Genomic DNA, 26,518 nt, shown 5'->3' with positions numbered 1-26,518 from the left:
TCAGAAAAATGTTATAGATGATGACATTAATTTAATCAATCCAAATTTCTAGAGTAAAAGTTTCATCTATCTCATTTACTATCCTAAATTAGCAAAGAGGTGCTTATGTGATAGAAAATGGTTTATTTGTGTTAAATGGAGATGCTTAGCAATGAAAGAGTTACTAATCTGTTGTAACTGGAACTGCAACTTTATAGTACTTGTAGAAGTTTCCTTCTGGTCAAGTAAATACTTGTGCTGAGTATCAAGCATAAGGCTCTGCTGCCCAAAATCAGTGTCAGTGGAATATTTATGGATGATGCCTGGATGGATAGAGAAAGCTTAAAATGGCTGCATTTCTCTGACTCACCTTGTAGATTCTAGACTATTTTATATTATGGATGTATTATAATATATATATTCTTTTACCTTTGTATTTGCTTCTATTTAAAAAATAATAAAATCATAGATCAGAACTTTTAGTACTTGCATTTATATTATTGATGGTAAACAGGGAGATGTCTTCTGCAGAAAGAGATACTGTGAAGTATAAATTAATGCATATTTTTCTCATTTCTTCAGGTAATTGTGTCAATGAGTGTAGCATTTGCCAAACAGAGTGAATTATCAAGAATTGAGAGGCAGAAGAAAGAAGAAACACAAGCACAAATTGTGCATCAACAGGGAATGCATTCTGAAGTGAAAAGGGAACGTAGAATAGAAGAGGTTGATGGTCCTCTCAAGAAAGAAACAGAAAAATGCAAACATGAAGAACTGAAATCACTTTGCAAGGAACTCAGTGAAGAGTCTGGTGAAATAGGCTTGCTTAGAGAACAGCTTCATTCTAACACCAAGTCTGATTATGTGTTGGGACAGACCACACATGAATCAGTGACTGCTGAAGGGCTTTTCTCCCATGTCCAAGGGCATATGGCAGAAGAAACACTGGTGAGTTTAAAAAAAGATAGGTGAAGTATAATAATACATTTGAATAACATATTTGAATATAGTTCCATTTCAATGTGGAGGCACCAAAGAAAGAAATTAAGATGAAAATTAGAATGTTTTCTTTTGCCTTTAAAAGGGATGACAACTTTAGGTCTCAAATTATTTACCTTTGTTTCAATACTCTACCACATTATGATAGCATTCTGCTATGCTGTGAGGAAGGGAATTCCCATTGATTGTGGGAAAACAGGTTTTTCTATTTTTTGTTAAAACTGTATTGCAAACAGTAAATGATATAAAGACCTTTTAAGGTATTGTTTTCTACTGCTTGTGCATGGAATAGATTGTGTTTTGAAGAGTTAGAGTCCCTTGTGATAAAGAATATTATCTGAAAACAAAAATTATGAAAGTAATATGTAAATATTACTGAATCTCATGTTAAGCATTTCAGAAATATGAGTTGAAGGAAAAGATCTATAATAAATATGTTAAAAGCAGCCTCTTATTTAATCCTAGGGTACTTTTGCTCTTTATTGAATTTGGCACCAGCTAGAGCAAAAAATTACTCTTTCGAATTTGTGTAATAGTTAAATATTTGACTCCTGTATTATCTTGATAGTGAATATGTCAGGAATGATAATGTTCCTGAGTTATATGATGCTATTCTCTCAAGCTTCTGTTGCAGTACACACACACTCTCTCACTCACTCACTCCCTCAGAAACGTATATGTCTGCCACGTCAGCTAAAAAGCTTTTTGAAAAGCTTTTTTTAAATGGAGAATGTAGGCTTTCCAAGAAACAGGCAAGAAGTTAATGCCTTAGCAATATCTATTTTAATTTGTGAAAGTATTTTCTAAAATGTATTTAAAATCTTTCCTAGTATCTGTCTTTGGACATGAAATGTTAAAATAATTACAATATTTCAGTGCAACAATGTGATGGCAGTGTCAGACATGGAAACATCAAGTCAGCTGTTGATATATGAGGAACGCTTGGAAGATATGCGTCAGGAACTGGTCCGGCAGTATCAGGAGCATCAACAGGCAACAGAATTACTGAGACAAGGCCATATGCAGCAAATGGAACGTCAGAAAGAAAATCAAGAGCAACTTCTAGCAGAGCTTGAGAGTCTTAAAGTGCAATTAGCCGAGGTAATGTGGTACCTGACACAATGAACTAACAATGGTTTAGCCAACCAACCTCACCGCTCAGGTTTATTTAATACTTATGTATCTATTCACACACATCTTTAATGCAGGCATGCACACACGAACATGTCTGTGCTTATGTATACACACATACACATATATGCCACATTCCAATTACATGGCCCTGTGCAGGATGCAAGTTAGCAAGCACATCAACGGAGCCCCCAGTCACAGCTGGAAATACTACTGAATGCTGTAGTTTTTCTCATATCCACTTGAAGTTGTAACTTCAACATATCTGCATCTTCCTGCAGAGCTCTCTTCCCCACCACCCATTTTCCTTTTTCCTTCTTTTGGCATTAGTGTGATTGTTTTGAGGGCTGTGAAACACAAACCTGGTTGTTTAGGGGAACACGGACTTTCAGTAGTCACTTTCTAGCTAATGTGTCATGCTCCTTCCATCACTTTTTTTTTTTTTCCTTTTCCCCAAGTCAGCTCAATTTTATAGAACAGAGGTTTGTTCACTGTTTTTCTGCAGCATCACCTGCTGCTTCTTTAATAAAAAAAAATTGTTTTGCTTGAATGGAGCAAGGCTTTGGAAGCTGGCAGGAATTTCTAAGCGTATTTGTGTGCCAACAAATGCCAAAGACATCCTGGATGGGGAAGTCATTTCAAGTAGGACAAAGTGCTTTGGCAATCTTTTTTTTTTTTTAATCATAAACAATGAAGTTCTTATGGATTATGTTAGAATGAAATGAAGTCAGTGTGATTTGATGGGAAACACTGCTGCATTTCTTTGCCTTTGAATACTGTATCTAATTCAAAGTCTACAGCAGATATGGTAATGGAACTCATTAAGCTCATTAATTTGTTTTAGTAATTGAGTCTTCAAAAAAAAAAACATCACTTACAGACTTGTCTTCAAATCCTTGAAGATTGACACATTGAAAGGCCAAATAAGCCTGAATTCAGAAGAATTTTTCTTGCTCTAATTTATTTCCAAAACTGTAATGTTACATGTGGAAATAATAATCCGTGTATTCTAAAATTCTTTAATTTCACTGTGGAGTGAAACTTTGTTTCCTTCAGATTTTACCCAAACTGTTCTGCTTAATTTTGGGATCAAGGAGCTTGGGAGACTAGAGTGCAAATCACTTGTATTCTGGTTATCTGGTTCTTGTACAGTGACAGTTATCAGTTCCTCTCACCTACTTTATAGATGTTTTTGTATCATTTATCCTGGTAATATTTCCTTTTAATATATATGCACATTAGCCTTTATCTCTGTGCTGATTTGCAGCTGCATCATTTGTCTGGGGTAGTAAACTGAAGGAAAATATTACAACTTGTGCTGTTAGCTTTTCTCTTTTTTTTTGTGTGAGTCAAAGATGTTTACATGCATAAGATCTGCATTGGAATTTATACATCACTTTTAAGCCTTGAACACTTCCAGCAATTCTAAAAAAACATGTGTAGCTTTTTAAAAGAACTTATTTTCATGTTTTTTTCTCTGTTGTTCAGTGTATGTACGATGGCACGTGACATTTAGATGTTAAACTTCCAGTCTACATTGTGACCACCTTGTTTCATAAAGAGCACAGAAATTGTAGGAAAATCTTAAATAAGCTATAAGATACCAAAAGTGCTATTGACTGAGTTTAGTTCTAGAAAGCTTTCAGCCTCCTTGTAGCCATTTAAAGAAATTGACTGAATTTTCACTGTGCAAAATATGTAAAAAATTAGACATGACAGGACTCCCTGGTACTCAGAAGCTTAAAAACTAATCTGTGCCACTTCTTTCTTAGCGTGTCTCAATGGAGAATGACAACCTGGCTGCAGAAAGAGAGAGAATGCTTTTGGAAGAATTGAAATCGTTGAGACAACATCCTGTTCCTGGAAAAGAGAGGCTCTTCCGTGAGCTACAGAACAGCAGCACGCAAACAGAGGTGAGTGTGGACTTTGGCTTTGTTGGCAGCTGTGACAAATAAAACTATGATTTGCTTTTACTGCAACTGTTTTTGATGTAATATAGTTTCCTAAAAAATGTAGGGTACTTCTTGAATGGAGCAAGTTTAAGAACTGTTAGAGTTTAAGGTACTGGTAGACATAGTTTCTACTTCAGGGCAGCAGAAGCAAGTTTAGCAGCTTGTAGGTGGGGATTAATATAGCTGTTTGCTCAGGTAAGTTCATATTCATATTGCTATAGCAACAACAACTGAAAGCACAAGGACTGTTTAATCAGCGTAACAAAGTGCTTTCTAATACACCCTGCCTTGGACTTCCTGTTTTGTTTTCATTTGTTTTAGTTTAACTTTTTCTGCCTGGGAAAAGTGTTTCTTGATTTGTGTTTTCATGCAAAAATTTATTAATGGCACACAGCTGATTTCAGTTCTAAATTTCATATTTTACTGCTTCTTGGAAGAATATGTGTTTTCTGGCATGACAGGATTTCTCTCTATTTTGTCTTCTCTCCCTCTGCAAAAACTTGCTCAGAATGAAAATGAAAACCAAAATCATATGAGAGAGGAAATCTCTAAGGATGAAGATGAAGGAAGAAAGCCGGATGAAGTATCTTCAGCTCTGCTTTCTAAAGAAAGGTGCTTAGAACTGTTAATTAAGAAAATACTCCTTAAAAAAAAGAAAAAATCTTTTTATTATGTTCTTGCTCTGAAGTTAATAATATTTATAAGCTTTATTGTGATGGAAGTTCATGATAATGGTACTTTTAGATTTTAAATAAGTATATTTCTAAGTTTACAGACTTAAGATGAAACAAAATTTTGTTTTATAAAGCCTGGTTTTCTAATGCATAGAGAATTAATCAAATTTTAGTTTTACTATGTCTTTCCTGTATAGAATAATAATTTCAATGGAGGTGTATACATAACGCATTGTATTTTATATATATAAAATTCATATTAATTATGTAATTATTGTATATGATAATACATTTTGAGTATTCTGTAACTTCTGTAATCTACGTAGGTGAGCAATCTATAGTTGTCGTCTTGAAAAAAGAGTAGTTTTAAATGAAAAAAAGAGTAAGTTTTAAATGAATACCAGGCAAAGGTGAATCTCTGACCACTTTAAAAGAAAATCTAGAAAAAATCTAAGAATATAAGTATAAAAAATATAAGTGATGGAAGTACATATCTTTATTTTTAAAAAACCGTCTTTTAACACAAATGTGCTTTTTAATGTTTGTGTATATTATCTGTTTTTCAGTCCTAAAGAAATCTTTATTTTACTGATTCCATTCCAATTTTTCCTGGTTGCAGTGGTTTGTAAAGGGATAACACTTCCATTGAAAGCAGAGGAAAATGAAATGTCTGATTAATTTCTGTCTGGCAGGCATGTTTATCAGAAGACTAATGAGAAACTTATGAAGATTCTTTTGGAAGTTGTTAAGACGACTGTGGCCATGGAAGAAACAATTGGTTGCCATGTTCTTGTGTTACTGGATAGGTCTGGGAAAGTCCAGCCTTCCAAACCAGCTGGGTGGGATACAGAGGCAGAGGATTCCGTAAAACCTACTATCCGTGTGGGATATGAAAAAGGTACTTATTGGATGATTTTCTATTTCATAACAATTTGCCTTTGCTGTTCTTTGATTTTTTTTGAGTATGACCCAGACGCTTATGACTCATATCCAGTGTCCTTTTGCAAAGCCTGCAACAGAATGGGAAAGTGATTGAGATGTAGAAAAATAAATATGTTCCTGTTGAGGAAGGCAAAGAATAAGAGAATGAAAAGTAGTTTCATGTATCTTTCACCAACTTGACACCTTCTTCTCTATACATGTGGGAACGGGAGCTGGTTTCAAAGGCTGTATCTCTGCTAATACAGGTAGCATGTAGAGAGCATCTGGCATGGGACGCCTGTATTTAAGCTTGTGCACTTCCTTAGCCTCCTATAAATACGTTGGTGGCATGTAAACAGCCTTTTGGAAACAGTTCTGGGAACTTTCTGACTGCCAAGCCTTGCCCATCATCTGTTTGGAATAGTGCTGGTTGGCAGGAGCCTATAGGAGCATTTGTTTGCTTATTAGTAACTAAGAACTTTCCCAGATTTGCTCCCAAGTTTCCCAGAACTGCTTAGTTTGCTGTGATTATAGTAAGATATTGTCTGTTTATTTCTCTTTTGGGCAAGAATAAGAACTCTGTTGTACTGTCGTTTAGGTACCCACGATAAAAGGAGCCAGTATAAGGATGCATGTATTCATCCTGGGTCTTAGGGATCTGCAATGTGCAGCAGATCAGTTCAGGGGAAAACACATGATATATCTGGTTTTGTTTGGAAGTTTAACTAGTGTGAATGCAAAAGAACCTGTAAGGCAAATACTATATTTCATTATTAAGAAAACATGTGCTACAGAGTAATAATACAAATGGTAAATAAAGACAAACTTTATCTCTTTCATTCAGAGGATAGATTATTAAATACTACTGATTCCTTTTACCTGTAAATGTAGGTCACATTAAGCTTGGAGGCAAGTTAAGAAAGGATGTATGACTTGAAGCACAGTGGCATCTCTTTCAGTTGATGTCTCTAACGGTTATCTGCAGTGAAATGTGTATAGCTGCTATCTAAGGATTCTTGAACTTTTTAAGTTAAAAGCATTTTTACTTCTATAGTACTGTTGTAATCCTCATAACTTCTATTTTCTACTTGCTGTATTTAATTGTGAGGAAAATTAACATACTTTTTGAAAAGCCAGATTTTTGAGGCTCTGCCTTTTTTTTCCCCACATTTTGGATTGGGCAACTAAGCTTCCGTCCTAAATTTTTGGTACTTGCCCAAGTACTAGAGTTGAAAGAATCACTTTATTCAAAAGTGAGTGCTTTCCCATTTTACTTTGGAATGGGAAATGAAGTGGGTATAGTTTGCTTATGTTGAAACAATTTATAGTATCTTCAGCCATAGCCAGCTGCCTGTCTTCCACACTGTCTCTTAGCCAAATGATAACAATAACAATGGCCAAGGTCAAAGTTTATCACTTCCTACTGTAATACAAAGTGGTCTTTAAATTTATATGAATTGCATTTTAGACTTCAACTTTCTGTATGGAAAATAACAGTTTATAAATTTTTTTTGTATTCTTTGTGCTCTCATTGTGTAGTGTAACAAGCATTGGGATTTTCACACTTACTTTGCTCAAAGAAATAGATATGTGTTCCAGTTATGAAATAAGTGATTAGAGGTCATCACAGTTGTATTTGTTGAGTTGTTATCTGGTGTATTCACTGACGCTATTTCCTAATTATATCATGCCTATTAGAGCACTTTCTGCTGTTTTCTCCCACATACTCATTTGCTGTGAATATTGCTCCCTGTTTTCAGAGGAAAGTATGTAACTCTGTACAAAGGGCTGACACGTCATTACTGCCCTTTGCTCTGCACACTCATGCACACTGCACACTATGTGCTTTCGCTTTTTGCCTGCTCCTCCACAGCAATGTGTATACTTGTCACAAACTGTTGTCAGTAACATTTCTTAGTAGGGATTGTTTGTGTTACATACACGTGGGAGAACACAGAAGACTACCTTTCTTTGATATATTGGGTGGGCAGAATATAATACTGTGCCTTCATAATACTGTTATCTAAATGCACTACAGACCCTCTTCTTTTGGAGATTTCTGATGAAAGTGTACTTTCTTAAACAGAAGGGAAATGTATTCAATTCCACTGGCAATGAAGGTCTACTTCATCATTGTCAATACTCTTATGTTTGCTATTAATGGATTTTAAAACTGCACCTAAGGATTCACTGTTATTTTTACAGAACAATTTGTCTATTATTGTGGTTCCCCCTTAGCACAGAGCTGCACTGGGCTATCAGCTGTCTACATACCTGTTGTGTATTACAATATCTTTTTAATGATCAGAAATAATGATGCAGAAGTGAAAAAAAAAGCAAAAAAACCCCAAAGAGTAAGGATTAAAGGAGACTCAAATCAGCAATGGTTGTAATGAGTGAATGTAGAGTGTGTAACTGACTTCTGATGTAGTATTTGCAGTTTATTTTTTTTTTCTCTCTTTCAAAACATCTCAACAGCATTCTTCCTGTGCTTGTAGTTCTGCCAGTCAGCTCAGATAGCCCTTCTAGTCACTTTGCTGTTTCATCAGCTGAAGTATTCAATTCTACTTTAAATAGAAGTATTCTGCTTGTGCTCTCAGGGCTGTTGCTGCTCATTTTCAATACTCCCACAGAATGGCCCAAAAGAACATGATCTCTTAAGAAAATGTACCTTTGTTTTCTGGAAGATAGAAGTAGATAGATGCTATCTGTGCATTTTAAGCTCTGCATGTTTTTGTATTTACTACAACATGCTAAACAAACTTCCTTTTAAACTACTTAGGAAATTTGTAGGAATAAAATTTTGATAATAAAATAGAAAAAAATAATGCATTCACTAAAGTAAATCATTTCTGACCTTCTGAGCATAACCCATTTTATTGACAAGCAAAGTTCAGTTTGCTGTTTCTGCTGAGTTGTTTCAGCATTTTAGGAGCTGGATCATTAAGGTCACACGCTTATAATTGTTAACTTCACTTACACAGCATATAGAAGTTTAGTTGAGACCTCGGCTGAACTATTGGCTAACACAGGAATTCATTTCTAGAATTGAGATTAAAGTTCCAAGTTCAGCCATAAAACATACCATTTGAAGTTAACAGCATTTCTGCAAAGTAATTGGGTGAGTTTGGAGGCTGGAGCCAGAAATCACCATGAAAGAGCCCCTTTTGTGCTCTACGTGGGGCAGAGGGACTGTCTCCTGTGTGGTTGTGGCATCCCTTGAACATTAAACCCTGTGATGTACTTCCTGAGCTCCTTCTTCCCTGTGTATGAGGAAAAAAGTAGTGAGTGGTTATATTCACTGAACTGTACTGAATTTTTTGTTGGTTTTCAGCTTGTAACCCCTAAACATATATCCTTGTGGAAGTGTGGGAGTAAACTGAGACCTTAGGTCCAAGTAACACAAAATATATCTCAAATGAAATAGATACTGCTTCATAAATGTCAGTTGAGAGCTTATAAACAATATCTGTATCTGAAACTTCTGAGTAAACACTGTATCTTATGGTTTTGTGGACCATGACATCTGACATGCTGAACTACAACCTTCATGACAAAGGAAAAACTATAAATCTTTTTCATTGCAGTGAGTGAGTTTACACTAGGAAAAGACATGTTTGCTTTTGAGGGTTGTATTCTATTCATTATTTTGTATCAAGGAAAAATAGGATTTGGGGAAGGAGAATTTAGTTTTAATACTCAGAGCAGAGATTATGTTGGTCACCATTATGAGGATTAGTACAAATTGGGGTTAGGTATTCAACTGCCATGAGGAGTTAATTAGATTTAACAGTGTTTCTATTTCTTACAACTACTGAAAATCTTCTGGAGATGTTGTGTCATAAAGGAACTGGGATTGTTTGATCTGGAGAGGAGGAGGCTCATTGGAGACCTTATCACCCTCTACAACTTCTGAAAGGAGGTTGTAGCAAGGTGGAGGTCAGCCTCTTACATAATTTTGCATCAGGCTACATATTTCTGTTGTTATTTTCTATAGTGTTCATTTTTCTATTTGATTTACACTCATCATTGCACAATTCAGATGTACCTATCAACCAAGCAATTCACTAAAATGTAAGGGTTATAGAAGATGAATTTTAGACTGAGATTCACTTATCATTGCCAACTTCACTCACATTTGTGACTACATTGAAATTTGTGTCTGTCTTTAAAGACGGTATTTTTTCTAGATGGGAAAATTGAAATTTGAAAGAATTTTTTAAAAGATTTTAAAAAAAAGTCAATAGGCATTGACTTATCTCATCAGGAATAGTTACCTACTTTTGGGATGTACTACTGTAGTGTTTCATACTGAATTTGAGATTTTAAAACAGGAGAGTGCTTTCACTTGTCTTGCTTAAATAAATTCTAAATTAAGCTAATTTAGTATTTTCTAGGTGGATTACTGTCAGTTTAATAACACAAGCAAACTCTGTGCCTCCTGCTTTCAACTGAAGTGGATAAATGCCTTTAAGCCAATTCAGACCTCAGGAAGACTGAGAGTAGCAAGATATCATGTTGCCCATCAGTAGGAGCAGTTACCATACTTGGCTTGTTCAGCTACTCATTTTAATCAATTTTCAAGTTACTAAAAACAATGCTGAATGCTGATGTTCTGTATTCTAGTCTTTATCCTGAGAAGTTGTCTGAATTATATGTGTGTCATGCTCTCTACTCTCCCAGGTCTGTGTTTTTGCATCAGTAACGGGAGCAGTCATGTTTTAAAGGATGCTAATGTAGCTGGGCACTAAGGAAAAGAATGACTGATGGTCAGAGTGTTTTTGTTTTGTTTTGTTTTGTTTATATTTTATAAGACAGTTTTGTAGTCATTACCTCAATTTATTCCAAAGAGTAAGGAATCCAAAGCACACTCAAAGTATGTTTAAAAGATCCTGTTAATATCTCCTTTTCTCTCTCTTTCTCCTTTTTAGCTCATTTTTAGCTAACACATTGAGTTTTGTTTATGTAAATTTTATTAAGTATTATTATTTCCCTTTCTGTCTTTGTGATCAAGACAAAATATTTTTATCGTGCTCTGATTGGTGTTTCTAACCATGTCTCATAGTTTTCATGTATTGAAGTCCTAAGAGTCTACGTCAATACTGATGTTTTTCCAGAGTCCTGTTCCTCCTACCACGGCAGCAATATGGGAGATGATGATATTAGCATGTGGTCAGGAGCTGCAGAGGAAGGACTGCTGAGCCAACATCTTGCAGAAAGTGGAGTGGAATTAGACCCTGAAAATGAAGAACTGGTTCTGAATATTAGTTCTCGACTGCAAGCGGCTGTTGAAAAACTTCTGGAAGCTATCAGTGAAACTTCCAATCAGGTAGTATGTGATCTAATAGTAATGTGTTTTGAATTTTGTGTCTTAATTTTTTTGTTGTACTCTTTATTTTTCTCATGAATGTTTTTTTTTTATGTGCCTAAAATCTATATACTCATTTTCAAAGCTGACGCAGTGCTTCAGGTGCCTATTCCAGAAATTCTGCTTCAGCATTACTTCACTGATGAATTTAGATTCACAATGGGAGTTGGGTATGGACTACAAAGGATGCCTGAATTTAGGTGTGTTTATCCATCTGGAGTGGTCTTTCATTCCTCATGGTCATTTCACATTTTGCTGCGATCCAGAGATGAGACAGGAGGTGTCAGAGTACATCTAGCAGACCCATTTGGAGGGAGAGATATGAAGGGAACTGTGCCTGGTTCATTTGATATTTTGGTCAATTATTTCATCAAAAAGATGGAGCTCTCTGACTGCCACTTCTGACTATGATTTTAACCTGGTGGGTTAAACACATGCCTTTCTTGCTATCAGGAAAGGAGTCTGCACTCCAGTTTTCTAGTGTGTGTTTGAGACATGTGGCTCATGGATAGCTTCCAAAGAGGCAGCATATGGGTATTGCTTTCTTCTTTGCTGTAGGGGATTTGCATAGTAGGATTTTAGTTTCTCTCTGGAGTATGTCTCTGTTAATTGAAGTTTGAAGGTATACTGAGAAAATACTTGGTATCTCACAGTCTGTTCTTAGGTCAGTGCCATTTGAAAAACTCAGTCTTTAAATTCAGTTCTTTACCAGAATTCAAAGGCTGTAATGTGCTTTGTGCTACTGACCCATATGTGAGTTAACAGGCAATGCAAACAACTTCAAAGTGTTGCAGTAATTAAGAATTAATGCTGCAATTATAGAAGTATGATCAATTCTCTATTACAGTTGGTGTTTCTTGTAAATATATTGCTGCTGCTGTTTAAACACAGTAGTTCTGTACATAAATGATTTTATTTTTGTGACTGATGTTTTTAAAGTACTTTTTATGATACCTGTGAAAGTAATCAATATATTCTAAGCAGCTTATTTTTGTTTATTCTCTATCGATCAGAAAGATTTATTTTACCTTCGCAACTTTGTAGCTGAGACTTTGCCAGTATCTGTTGCCATTGTCTTGTTGTACTGTTACTGAGTTAAACACAATTCCTGTATATATTGAGAGTTTGTAGATTACATCTTTAAGTTACTTCGTGAAATACTGCAGGATGGAAAAAGTAGCCTAAATCAATCACAGAGAGAAAAGATTTTTAACCTTTCCTCTTAATAATTTGTGTTGTGCATATAAACCACTACGCATTTCATAAAACAAACTTTAAAGAGTGAGAGAAACCTGGCAACATCTTCAAAGTGACTGCTTGAGACCTGTCTAAACACACATTTCAGACTGAAGTGCAGTTTGAATCCTTTCAGACAAGACGCGGAGTGGGTGTGTCGTAATTCAGATTCCACCTGCTGGTGTTATATACAGGTAAATAAATCAGGCCCCTCCCCTGTTCTTTGGCTGGGAGATACTGACAGAAAGTCTTGAAACAAGCAGAGTCCGAGAAAGCTCTTCCTGTTCAATTAACTTGAAGAACAGGAATGAAGGCGAACAACAACATCTCTGTATTTCTCTTTCATTGGCCGTAGGGGAGGTGGAAAATCATTTTTAGTTTCTATTCTGCTACCGTGCTTGTCTGCTGGAATGTGCCTGCTCAGGTAAAACAAAATCGTGCTTCTCTGCTGTGGAAATTACCTGCCAGCTGCTACTGGAAGATTTGTGTTGCTTTTTCATGTGAAACTTCTCCAAGGAGGATTTTTAGGAGTGACCATATGAAGTTTTCGTGCATCTCCCCCTTGGATTTCTGCTCTCCTCAGTTACTCTTCTGACCCTGGGGATTCTCAGTTGGTTTGTCACTGACAGCACTGATGCATATTCTCAGACTGCTAAATGTATGTGTTCTGTTACAAATTTATCTTAGCAATTTCTAAAGGCAGTTTAGCTAGTGCAAAATAGTGATGTGGCAGTTAAGAAGACAGTGACAGCAGCTTTTGGAAATGGATTCTTACCGCACGTACTGGGCAGCTAATCTGTTGAATCCTCTGTGGACGGAAGGCCAAGAAGAAGACATTTATGAGGTTGAATCTCGTGTGCCTTTGCCATATCCTTTTCCTTTCACTGAGCACTTGGATGAGAATAATTCCGTAGTTGTAAATACTGCAATTTTTCACTTCAAACACAAAAAAAAAGGGCATATTTTAAAAGTTGTTTCTAAAATTTCCTTGCCTACACCACCTTACTCAGTAAGTATATGTATATATATGTATATTTTAATATCTAAATCTGCTTCAATGGATGAGAATGAATGCAGTGAAAAATGCTGTAAACTTGCTATGTATTGCTAGTGAGCATTTTTCCTAGACAGTTTTAAATGAACTCTGAAACAGCTTTGGTTATAATTTTTTTTTTCCAACAGAAGGAATTTAGCAGACATGGATGTATACTAACTTGTATAGAGTTAAAATCTTTTTTAAAAGTATGTCAATTATACTTACTACATTTTTTTTTCTCTATGAATTATTTATGAAGTGGAGGGAGGGCACTGCAATCAGTTAAACTTTTCTTTTGTAGCTTTCATGCACTGAGTAGTACCATTAACTAGCACAAGCTTGCTGATGGCTTCCAATGATCCCATGAGAGAGTTTTTGTACTTGAAAAATAGTGCTCATGTTTCTGTTTCTTTTTGAGTTTTTTTTAGTATTATTTGGAATATTACCTTGACTTGTAATTACTGAAAAGAGCTGGTGAACAATTTTTGAGTTTTACCTAGTGCTGCATTACTGTGCATGTGATGCATTTCAGTAAGCCTTTTTTGTTGTTTTCTCCGTGCAGTAAACTTGTTGTGTACTTTCCTTTTACTCAGAAGGGGCTCTGAATTTAAAATGCAGAACTTCAAAATGTAATAGAGTAAGAAGGCTCTACTATTTTTAAAATATTTTAATCCAATGCAAAAATTCAACTGCATCTGTTCCATTTTTAAACTCTTGTCAGAGTGCTCCTATTCAAGGTAATGATGTCCATCCATAAAGGAATGCTCCAGAAATTAAATTAAGTCTTTGGATTCACTGTATTACAAGAGAGAATTAATGCAGAAAAGAATGTACTCAGACATTCTTTTCAATGTTGTTTAAGTTTCAGTTTATTTATAAATGGATAATTTTGTGTGTAATGTTTTGTAAAATATTCCTGACCTGTTTTTGTCTGGGATTTTAAAGCAAGCTAATTGTGACCTGAGGTGAAGATGGTCAGAAAGCCATTATTTTTAAAGAAATTGAGAGATATTTGTTCAATATAAACTTAGCAAAGCCAAAAAAGTTACTGTCTTACAAATATTTGCCTGTTATCCATAATATTAAAGGGGAAAAAATGGGAGAGAAGCAGGAAATATGCGTTACTTCCTTTTCTGAAGTTAACATGTTGTCTTAGTTTGAGTACTGGGCACACCAAGAACTCACGCCCCATTCAGATCGATCAGTTTTGTATTTCAGTCCTTCCAAACCTGGATGTGGACTGTATATGTTAATAGTTGAGAAGTATAGGTCTTCTTGGTAATTGGCCCATTTGTTATTACATATTTTGTGTAATTAGTACTTCATTATCTTGGTGTCTTTTTTCATTTTTGTGTTTAGACGAGAAAGAGATGAAAAACTTATGTCAGTTTATATCAAAACTTCTGCTAGTTTTATGCACTTAGCTATTCTAAGCATATGGTGCATGATAGCTTACTCACATGTATATTTACTCGTGTAAAGAAAGGTGAATCTAGAGTAAACTCATAAACCTGAAATTACCGGAACAAAAGACTCGTATCTAGCCAGGTAGCTCGTTCAGTTCAGCATGCTGAGAACTGTTTGTTTGCATATGCTTTTATACAGAATGTCCTCCTGTTCTTGTCTGTGAATATGTGCTGATCTTATCCAATGTCCACTGAAATTATGTAGGAATTCTCATCACACTGCTAAGCCACTATTAATGAAATATGAGAGAGAAAACAGTTACTTATTACAAGATATTTAATTTATCCAATCTCTATGATTTTCCCCTCTGGTAGCTTGAACATGCCAAAATTACCCAGACAGAACTCATGCGAGAATCCTTCAAAAAGCAAGAAGAGGCCACAGAGTTTATCAGGTATCAGGAAGAGCTGCAAGAACGTCTCAGTGAAGAAACCAAAGCCAGAGAGCAGTTGGCTTTGGAGCTTAGTAAAGCTGAAGGTGAGTTTTTAATCTTTGCACTGATTAACCTATTAACTGGGTAAAGAAACTTCAAATTAGATCAGTTTCTTAATGAACTTCAGAATGTTACCGCTGTGTAATTCTGTTCAGCAATTTTTTAATTACTTTCCATTAAAAATAATAGTTTGGATATGTGTTGTTATCCTCAAAATTAATTTATTTTGTTCTGTGCAATCAAATTGAAGTGTTAGCAACTTAGAGTCATAGAACATAACAGTTCATGTCGAAAGCCTGCTCAAAGCAGGGTCAGCTAAAGCAGATTTCCCAGAGCTGGCCTATTCTAGTGTTTCATCACCCTCAAGGTGGGGATAGGGAAGGAAAAAAATTAATCTTACATTTAAATATAGTTTCTTGAATTCTATTTTGTGCCTTCTGCCTCTTGACCTTAACTTAGATCCACAAAACAGAGATAAAAACATGGAAACTTCAGGCTGAATTTGGTGATACAGTGTTTATGTATTTCTACTTAACTTTGTTTGATGTGATGTTTGTAAGCATATTTGCAGCCACATCAAGAAGCAATTAAAAATATTAATGTTCCAGAGTGTTACAACCAAGGAAATCTAACATCTTTTTCGACATCAGAAAAAAATATAAAAAATTATAAAAATTATAATAATAAAATATATAATATATAATATATATATTAAAATTATAATAGTAAAATATAAAAAATATAATATATATTATATATAATATATATAATAATAATATAAAATATAAAATATATAAAATATCAGAAAAAAATATAAACAGATCTAAAGGTTTTAATGCCTTTTTTTGTAGTCAAAAGGCCTTATTGTCAAAGCAGCCTTACTGTTTCAGTAGTTGAATGTTTTGTTTCCATCTAGCATCTCTATTATTATCTTTATATAGCAATTGGTAACTGGAGCAATTGGTAATTGGAGTCATCATCCCTGGAGGCATTTAAGAAATGTGTGGATGTGGCACTGAGGTGCATATTTTAGCACTGGGAGTTGGTAGCTGAGGTTGATGGTTGGACTTGATAATCTTGAAGGTCTTCAACCTAAAACATTCTATGATTCTACTTTAGTATATTTTTCACAAGTTTGCCCCTCATAGTGGCTCTTAACTCTGAATCCAAGTCTGGAAAAAAAGACTGATCAGCAGTGCCTGAAGGATGCTATGCATACGACCAGGCCCAAACTGTGTCTGCGGAAAATGCTGTTACTTAATTTTCTTGTTGATAACTTTCATCTGTTTCTTTCATGGATTTAAGTGCTCAGAGCAGTTCCACATTTTTTATGTTGAAATCCAATGGAAACATCAATAGTTTCGCTATGTTCTCAAGCTGTATTTAACACTGGCTCAAGACTACGTATTTACACTGGCAGAGCTCACTTGAGTATTGGAAAAAATGCTACATTGGTTCAGTGGGCTTAGTAAGACAAAACCTGTAAGATAGGGGTCTGTGTCCAGGTGACAAGGCTCAGACGTTGTATAGCTGATGTCTAGGCTGTCCTCTAGAACCACCCATATCAGAGATGAAAGAACACACCTTACCATGGAAATCTGTGAATCTTGCCTTCAGTTTTCCAGGAGTGCGCTCTCCATGTTTAGCACTTTTACTGCACGATGAAATATCTTCAGACACAGCATGGCACTGTCCACATGAACTTATTTTCTTATTATTATATTATCCTGAGTTTGTTACATACTTTTTTTCTTGCTTTTGAGTGCTTGTTTGCTACCAAGGTTGACATGCAGAAAGAAATAGTTATTCTTGGTTACGTGGTGTCCTTTTGATTGTTCATTGAGTAAGAAGAGAAGAATAGGAACAGAATTTTTCAAGTACTGAGTATCTAACATACGTGTGCGTTCATGTGAGATTACTGCAGTGACTTGACCATGCTAAAAGTCCAAATTCTTATTAAATCTACCTAAAAACTGATGTTCTACAGGCCTCGTTGACGGTTATGCAGATGAAAAAGCATTTCTGGAAAAACAACTGCAGGAAAAAATAGATGTAATTGACCATCTTGAGCAAGAACTACTGTGTACAGGTAACAAATTGCAGGAATTAGAGGCTGAACAGCAGCAGATCCAGGAAGAAAAGGAGTTACTCGCCAGACAGAAGGATGCCATGAGAGCAGATGCGGGGCCAGTAGAGCAGCGTATGTATTCCCCACAGTCTTTCTATAAGATTTTATTATTTTTAAACAAAATAATGAGTGATCTTGGTGAAATTGTTTGTTTCTTTGTTTTTTACCTCTTTTTAATCTTTAATAAAAATACGATGTGGCAAAATGTGATATTTTCATACCTAGTACCTAATGTTATTGAGATAACTTTACAGAATGTTTGAACAAAAAAATGAGTGTTGAACCATGGTAGATGTTCTTGTAGTAAACAAAAGCTTGATACCTTTGGAAATCCATTATTTATATTACTGCTGAAGATGAATATCTCCAAGCTGGCACCTGTGTATAAAAATACTGGTCTAAGTATTTTTGAAATGGAGTTTGAGGCACTAGTGAGGTTACCTGCCAGAATGTGATTGAATTACACATGATGTCCATAGTTATTTTAGGCATCAAAGGTATGCTCCTATATCAGATTCTGTGTTGGAGGAAGAATGGTGCAGGAGTTGCACAAGGAAAGGCTGTTGCCAGTACCAAAATCTACTTACTCAGTTCCCCAGAAAGCGAAATACAGAAATTAAAAATTAAAATACTGGTGATGGCAAAATTTTTGGATAAATATCACATCAAAAATATCACATCAGTTTAACTAACTGCTTACTTGGGGGGGAAAAAAAAGCATTTGCCTTTATGAAGTAAATATGTCTTCTAATTTATTAGCTTAAGAAAGACTTAATGTTGTATGTTTGAAAGGGAAGAAAATTGAAACAGTGGTAGTTATGATGTACTATTCCTTTGAGAATTGCAGTGCTTGCATGAAATTAGCATTTTACTTACTGTCTAAAAGTTTATAGCAATTTATGTCTCTAGTTTTGTAAATTTTATTGATTTTATTTTATTTAAATTTTATAGTGAAATTTTAATAACAGCCAGTCACTACTTTACTGTAAAGAAGATTCTTGTATGTGTCTCCCATTAAATTGTTTTATGTCTTAAGTATTTTCAACTATAGCAACTGTACGGGTACCATAAGGGTAAACTGTTTAGGTACTTACCTCATGCATACCAGAATAACCTACCTCATTCCCTAAGTTACCTCAACAACTTTGTCATTAAATGCCACACTCTCTTTGGCTTCATTTTCTCTTACATTGTTGCATCACAAGAAAACTACAGCTGGCATGTAAATTACTTTGCTTCTTTTTTTGTTTTATTCTCTCTCTCTCTATTCTCCTAGGCCTAGTAGATGCTGCAGTCGATGCAGCTTCCCAAGCAGGTGTGTTTGTATGTTGCATGGCCAATCCTGTAACTGGGTGGAAGATTTAGACGTACTGACATTGTTAATCAGGATTATTGGGCTTTTGGCTTACTGACATCACTTGTAATTCTTACTGGCCTGCAGCTTTGATGTTGTATTTCATACTCAGTTTTACATTCTGCTAACAACATTTCTTATTATTTCTATGCATAAATAAGCAAATTCATTAATAACCATCATCTTATTCACTTACGAATTACACATACTTAGTTGATATTGGAGGCATATTTTTGTAGGGGTTTTTTTTTCCACTTTTGTTTCCAAATATACTGAAGTTTCGTTTTAATATCTAAACAATGTGTTATACAGACGTACAATGGTTACCTTGAAATAAGAATTGGTTCAGTATGATGTAAGATGATGGTGCCTAAAGGATATTTCTTCTATATTGATTGTAAATTGTATTGTTTCTGTCTAATTATCAATCATGTTTTAAAGACTCTCCAAATGTAATTGCACTTCACAGTTTGGATTTTGCCTCAAGGGGTGCCTTAATGGTTAGTTAACATGTACTTCAATGGGCTGTGGCTTAAGAGTCTTAATAGTGGTTTGGGGCTTTACTATATATGTGTGCCAGCATTTTCGTGAGAATCAGAATTGGGCGTTCAGTCACTGATTTTTGCAAAGCCTCAGTTACAGATCAGTAATTTCCCCCTCTGCCTGGCAATCTTGCTAAGTCTTTCAGTATTTCCTACAAATTATTTCTATATATCGCATTAAATGCTGAAGCCTGGGAGCGGGCTGATTTTAATCATCCTAAGAAGGAGAAAAATATTGGGTGTCCTGCATTCCATAGCTAGCCCTTGTGCTGACTAGCTATGGTTCGAATCTGTGTTTTTCTTTTCTGTGCCAGTTATACAAAGACTGTTTAATGTATGTGCAACTTAAATGGGGAAGTGATCTAATATCATTTCACTATCAGTCCTCTGAAGTCTATCTAAAGGACAGCAGTTTTGGAATGAATTTGCTATAATGATTATCTTGATCACTTCTCACAAAAAAAAAAAAAAAAAAAAAATCTAAAAATGAAAAATAGTAAAAACCCAAACCAGTTAATGTCCTTCTGCAGACTACAGCATGGATATATACAGCCTTGGGAAGTGGTTTTGTTTCATAACATTGAAAACTATTCATATCTAAAAATAGTGTGTGATGATTTTATTATAACCAGAATTACTAGAGGAAACAGAAAAGCTAATGAAAGAAAAAATTGAAGTACAGCGTCAAGCTGAAAAAGAATATGATGACCTTCAGAAGCAAGTGAAAATCTTGGAAATAGACTTGGAGGAACAAGTCAATCGTTTCATAGAGCTAGAGCAAGAAAAAAATGCCGAGCTTATGGACTTAAGGCAGCAAAACCAGGCTTTGGAGAAGCAACTTGAGAAAACAAGAAAATTTCTAGATGTAAGTATGGTGAAAGGAGTGTTTCATGAAGGTGGATGGGTGAGCACTTGTGCTGAGGTTTGGTTGAGCAGTAAATGCTTGGTGGTTGTTGTTTGTTTGTTTGTTTTCAGCAAATACCTGGAAACTGAGGTCTGCTGGAATTAATTACTCAGTTTCAGTTGTATTTTGAAATAGAAAACATAATTTATCTAGCTTTCTTTTATATTTTTAATATACTTTTTTTATCATAGCATCTAAAAATCTATCTCTAGATATTAAGCTACTTCTCCCAAGCAGTTATATGTGCATTTGCCCACATTCACAATGGTGGCTGCCTCTTTAATGTACCCAGTTTCTTCCTTCCTACAGGCTGTCTCAGCCATTTAAACAATACTGTGTTTTCAGTATACACCGTCATCTCTGCAGTCATCTTTGCCCAATTTTTTTCCTCTCTTATACTTGGGACAAAACTATTATTTCTGTGCATTTTCAATAGATTCTTAACTGCAAGTAAGGTGTAACAGTTTCATACATAATACCAGACTCTGACACCAGCTCTTTATCTGTCTCTAAGCAATATTAAAGGAGAGATCTTTCCAGTTACTTCTTACCACACTTATGTTTGCCTTATTTCATTTTCTACAGTTACCTGCTTATTTTTCACACTGAATCTAATGTGTCATATGACAAGATTTAGAAGTTAAAATTTTTCTTACCAGTCCCATTGTCATAAATGCAGTACAGAATTACAGATAACATGTACTGGAGAACTATGAATTTTGAAGATTTTTTAATTACAGAATTAGAATTCTGATTCTTTTATTCCAGTTTTCTGGATTTCTGCAAAATGTTTTGTTTCTTGACAGAAGCATTCCTCTTTTTATCAGATACTTGAGATAATTTATTTTAATATATCTGATAAGGTCACTCTGTAAAACAGACAAACCTTAAAGGTGCTTATTCATTGGACACTGGCAGTTGCATACTATTTCCTCTATAATAATACATTTCACAAATATCAAACTGGAATATAACAACTGGAATTGGTCAAAAGGGAAACTGAAATTCAAAATTTGAACAATTTATAAATATTTGAAATCTTGGTGAGCTTTTGTGGCTTGTTTAGGCATTATTTTATTTGTTTGGGGTTTTTCTTGGGGTTGTTCGCTCTTCACTAATATTTGCATAATTAATTCTTAATTCCTATTCTTAATTCATATTTATGCTACGTATATTGAAGACAAGCATTAAGAAAAAAAATAGAATAAAATATTGACTTATTGCCATTCATGTGGGGTGCCTGGCATAGGAGAAACAAGACCGTCAGTTTTGTGAAATAATACTTGGTTAATCTGTGCTGTCTTCATTTTTTTAACAAAACACACGAACTATGAAAGCTGAAAGAGTTTTAAGCCATAGCTGCAATAGGTTCTGCTACATCAAAACACAGACCTGCTGATACCGGCCTCACATAAAAAAAAAAAATACAATATAATAAGATGTTTAATTCAGATACTTTTTAAAATCAAATAGTGTATCGACATGATTCTGTAACTTCCAGGAGCAAGCAGTTGACAGAGAGCATGAGAGAGACGTGTTCCAGCAAGAGATACAGAAGTTGGAACAACAGCTGAAGGTTCCACAAAGGAGTCAGCCTGTCAATGAACATCAAAGCAGAGAGGTCAGATGTTTTATTACTTGTCATTTTATCTTACATATTCACTGTATACAACTCTTAAGGTATTGCAATTGAGTTATTTTATGGTGTACCTAGTCTGCAAGCATTTACAAGCTGGGAGAGTATACCCCCAACAGATGACTGTGCTGCGGGAGAGCTCTGTTTTGGAGTTTTATTGGGGCTGCTTAGTAGTAAACATATACCCATGAGGATCACCGAGTCCAACTCCTGGCTATATGCAGCACCACACAAAATCCAAACCCGAGGTCTGAGAGCACTGTTCAAACACTCATAGAACTCTGACAGCTCAGGGCTGTGCCCACTGCCCTGGGCAGCCTGTTCCGTGCCCAGCACCCTCTGGTGCAGACCCTGTCCCTAACCCCCAGCTGCCCTCCCCTGACTCAGCTCCATGCCGTTCCCTCGGGCCCTGTTGCTGTCACAGAGAACAGAGCTCAGTGCCGTGAGGAGCTGCAGCCGCCATGAGGCCTCAGCCTCCTCTGCTCTGGGCTGAGCAAACCTGGTACCTCAGCCCCTCCTTATACATCTTGTCCTCCAAACCCTTCACCATCTTCGCAGCCCCCCTCTTTAATAGTTTACATTCTTCTTGCAGTGCAGCAGCTGGAACTGCAGCAGCGCAGAGCTCGCCTGGTGGCACCCCGACGTACAGTCGGCCCTTCTGGCTGCGCTGCTGACTCACATTCAGATTGCCATCAACCAGAACCCCCAGATCCCTTTCTGTGTATTTTTTCTTTTAGAACTTCTCGTGGTTGGCAATTACACAGCCCTCTAATTTGTTAAGATCTTTTTGCAAGGCCTCTCTAACTTTGAGAAAGTCAAAAGGTCCTCTTGATATAGTGCCATCCATGAACTTAGTATACCTTCATGTCCTGCATCCGTGTCATTTATGAAAACATTAAAGAGAGCTGGCCCTAAAATGAAGCCCTGCAGAACCTCACCTGTGAATGGCCTCCAGACTGATGTACTCCATCACATTTATAACCCTATGAGCCCAGCCTGTAACACAGTTGTCCACCAATTGTGTTTGGTCCTAACCTAGCTGTATGCTGGACATTTTGTTGAGGACACTGTGAGTAACTAAAGCATTACTAGAGAGCAAGTGATACAGCATGGAATACTTGACTTCTTGGAGAATGCTAATAGTATTTGTTGTATGTAACACTACGATGTCCTAATTTTGCTTCTGTTCCACCTAAAGAATAAGACTTTCGTTACAAGAAAAAAAAAAGGGATTTTTTTTTTTTCAAATAAGATCAGCGCTGATACTATTGCTAGCAAACCCTTTCAATGTACTACAGTATATTCACCTTCTTTCTGTATTGTCACCAGGTTGAACAATTAACGAATCATTTAAAAGAAAAAACAGACAAGTGCAGCGAGCTTTTGCTTTCTAAGGAGCAACTTCAGAGAGATATACAAGAACGAAATGAAGAAATTGAGAAATTAGAATGCAGAATAAGAGAACTGGAACAAGCTTTAATCATCAGCGCAGATAACTTGCAAAAGGTATTCTTGGTTTAAAATTATAATGTATTTATTCCTTTCTTATTTTCTTGAGAACAAAGCAGTATATCCTTTTGATTTGTTTCTTATTAAACAAGTCAAGTAACTAATTTTAATGCATGTTTATAGGTGGAGGAAAGGAAACAATTTGGCACCATTTTTGTAAAAGGAGAATTACCTCTTGAAATACAACTGCAAGCTGAACGAGAAGCTGTGGACAGAAAAGAAAAGGAGGTAAGATGTCTGTGTAATGTTTCCACTGATAGTTTGGATTATTTGTTTTTGCTTACTTTTGAATATAATAAACTATGCAGATAAAAACTTAAACAGATGAAATAGCTGTCCAAATCCCATTGAAGTTCTCTTGTGAGCTGTAATTGTTGTTATAATTTCTGTTAAAGCTTATGAGTTACAAGAGAGTTTCTGTACTCAAAGTTCAGCCCAATTAAGAAAATATTCATAGTGATCTTAGCTGATTTTTAGTGTGTTTTAAAATTCCATTCAGAGACTCAGAATGTCGCCGAGTATACATTCAATTTTTTTTGCCTACCAAACTCTTCTTTTTACAGAAGACATTGCACTTGAAAATTACAGCATTTAATGTTTGCTATGGTTGTCTGTTCTTTTTTCACTACTTGTTTTGTGAGCATAGGTCACAAACCTTGAAGAACAACTGGAGCAGTTTCGAGAGGAGTTAGAAAATAAAAATGAAGAAGTTCAGCAGTTGCACATGCAACTAGAAATTCAGCGAAAGGAGTCTACTACACACTTGCAAGAGCTTGAACAAGAGAACAAATTATTTAAGGTAATTGTGTAACTGGGAAGCCTAGAACTTTATTTTCCCTTCTCAGAAACAAATTCTTGAAAAATGCCAAGATGTCAAATTATTTCGTTTTCTCAAGCGTTTTGCAGTTCAACTTGCAAAACACTAAAAAATTTGTATAATAACTTCTTATTCCATAAGATGTGTTGTTCCTATACCTTAATATTCATACAAAAATATGCAGAAAATGTCATGTATAACTGTAACGTGATTTTGATTTTTTTGTGGGTTGGATTTTTTTTTTTGCAGGATGAAATGAAAATACTGGGACTAGCTATCCAGAAATCTGAAGATGCCACCATAAAAGACCATCACTTAGTGGCTGGGAAACTTGCTCACATCATGCAAGAAAAGGAGCAAGAAATAGATAATCTTCATGAACAAATTGCAAAACTGCAACAGCAACTTGAAGGCACAACTGACAACAAAGTACATACTTTTGAAATCTTTTTTCAGAGTCCTGCTTTGTTGCTAGCTTTAAGAATAGTAAAAATGTGAATAACATATTTCCCTTTACAGTATCTTCTGTTCCTGCTTTAATTTTAAAATATTGATGTTTCAGTATCTAACAGTGTTTTAACACTGATCTGCTTTTCCTCCTCCACCTTTTTTATACTGTGAATACATTATACTTGCTTTCTGCTTGTTTTTCTGCATTATTTCTGTTTCATTTTTTGTCTAAAGCTCTTCTTTCCTTATTCTTCTTGTACTTCTGAAAATTTAGTGTTGTTTAGGTAGCTGGACTGAATCTCAGCATGTGTTTTACCATCTTGCAGGGGCTAACCTTCAGTTATGTCCAACAGTGAAACCTGTTAGACTTACTGTTCATTTTAGTAGCTGAACTTCTCGGGAGTTTGTATAAATGCTTTGCCATCATGCTGATGTTGGCAACATATTTAATCCAGTTTTGAAATGTGGTGGTTGTACAAGCAACAAGCTGTCTTCTCTTAAAAAAAAAAAATCGAGCAAATAAAGCAGATTCATCTTTATGTATTGAGATTTAACACTGATAGTTTTCTGGTACGTTTCAATCATGTGTTCTTATGAAAATAAGCTTCATCTTGCTCTAGCATACTTGCAATTTATATAGGTATAATGAACTTGATTTCAATAGTTATGCTACATATTTTGTATTCATGTAAGTAGAAGAAACTGGCCTCTGGTCTCATATTTTTTGTAGCAAAAACATTGGATATTTTCAGTGGAAGAATATTGCATTCTGACTTTTTAAAACATGAAATTTTTTAGTCGTAAACCTTGTCCCCAGAGCCCAAATTATTCACTAAGTTAATAATAAAAACTCTTTTACCCCTCAGCAGCTCAGTGTTTAGCAGAACATTTCACTGAGGCGTATTGGATCCACTGCATTGAAATAGAGCTTTGACTGGATAATTTCACTGAGTTTGTATGTGCTACTTTTACTTATAATGAATCTCAGTGAATAATTAGAAAATTTTGAATTGGATTTAGGAAAGTGCATTTAGAAAAGATCATATTTCAGGAATCTAGAACAACTCTGCTTTATATAATGACCATGGTAAGAGAGTTACATTTCTTGCCTTGAAGAAAATACCTAGGATTTAGGTGTAGTTCATTTTAATGGTTGGTTCTTTTCCTGTAGTATAATTCCATTTTCTTAATTTCATCTTCTTACCCTGTTTTGGTTTCCAGAGCATTAAATAATTACTGTTTGCTTGTTTATGAGATCAGCATTAAAAAATGAATAGATCATCCTTAGGTTAATCCCTTTCTTAATCCTATAGACATCTTCATCCCACAAAGTGCTTTTCTTTTAATAGCTCTATATGCCTTGTGTGGCCCTTTACTCTACTGTTATGAAGAAGAGAAGCTGTTAAGCTCACTGGATAGCAGCCAGCCGGGTCGCTGTTCTCTTCTTCTGAAAACCAAGGCCTTGTTCACATTGTCTTTAGTGCTTTTGAGCTTCCTTCAGTCTTGATCACATTTTTCATTTATTCTTAAACCTATTATAATTAATACAAAGTTATTTTAGTGTTTAACTAACTAAACCTAATAAAATAGTGAGAGATAAAGGGAAAAGCACAGCTACTTTAGTAATAAATTTTGTTTTCTTTCTTTCTTTTTCTCCTCTTCCTAATAATTTGTAAAAGGCCCTTTTACTGTTCTTAACTATTTTATATACCATAACTATTTTCATTTCACATTATTCCTTTCAGAATATTCTTGAGAAATCTCCTTTTGTGTTGGTGTTTGTTTGTTTGTTTGTTTTTTCAATTCCAGTGTATAAGCACTGCTCAATTCAGATCTCCAGACGTTCTACAATTTTATGCAAAGGACATAAAATTCAAAGAAATTCATTGAAGGATGTAACTAAGCAAATATGAGACTGGTGACTCTGTAATACAGAGAAAAAGAAGCCATCTTATATCAATTTCTAATAAGAAATGGGAAAA

At 35.3% G+C, this 26,518-nt stretch overlaps 1 protein-coding gene across 4 annotated transcripts in view; it reads left to right on the top strand.

Annotated features, from left to right (window-relative positions):
• The window catches only part of AKAP9 (A-kinase anchoring protein 9), a 99,974-nt gene that overhangs the window by 52,678 nt on the left and 20,778 nt on the right, over nt 1-26,518 (top strand). For 2 of the 4 annotated variants that reach the window (XM_042816723.1, XM_042816721.1), the window contains 15 exons: nt 562-927; nt 1,855-2,079; nt 3,882-4,022; nt 4,570-4,673; nt 5,428-5,633; nt 10,774-10,985; nt 15,078-15,240; nt 17,184-17,396; nt 18,601-18,639; nt 19,853-20,085; nt 21,626-21,745; nt 23,090-23,266; nt 23,393-23,497; nt 23,916-24,068; nt 24,336-24,515. In XM_042816723.1, the coding sequence (XP_042672657.1) occupies nt 562-927; nt 1,855-2,079; nt 3,882-4,022; nt 4,570-4,673; nt 5,428-5,633; nt 10,774-10,985; nt 15,078-15,240; nt 17,184-17,396; nt 18,601-18,639; nt 19,853-20,085; nt 21,626-21,745; nt 23,090-23,266; nt 23,393-23,497; nt 23,916-24,068; nt 24,336-24,515 (2,637 nt within the window). Of the gene's footprint in view, nt 1-561; nt 928-1,854; nt 2,080-3,881; nt 4,023-4,569; nt 4,674-5,427; nt 5,634-10,773; nt 10,986-12,929; nt 13,270-15,077; nt 15,241-17,183; nt 17,397-18,600; nt 18,640-19,852; nt 20,086-21,625; nt 21,746-23,089; nt 23,267-23,392; nt 23,498-23,915; nt 24,069-24,335; nt 24,516-26,518 lie in introns of those variants that run through there. The other 2 variants (XM_042816722.1, XM_042816724.1) reach the window with 2 other exon arrangements.

Source organism: Centrocercus urophasianus, unplaced genomic scaffold (genome assembly GCF_019232065.1).
Source record: "Centrocercus urophasianus isolate 14NV4802_14NV808 unplaced genomic scaffold, USGS_Curo_1.0 seq_16, whole genome shotgun sequence".
NCBI lineage: Eukaryota > Metazoa > Chordata > Aves > Galliformes > Phasianidae > Centrocercus > Centrocercus urophasianus.
This window is presented reverse-complemented; position numbering and strand designations above follow the sequence as displayed.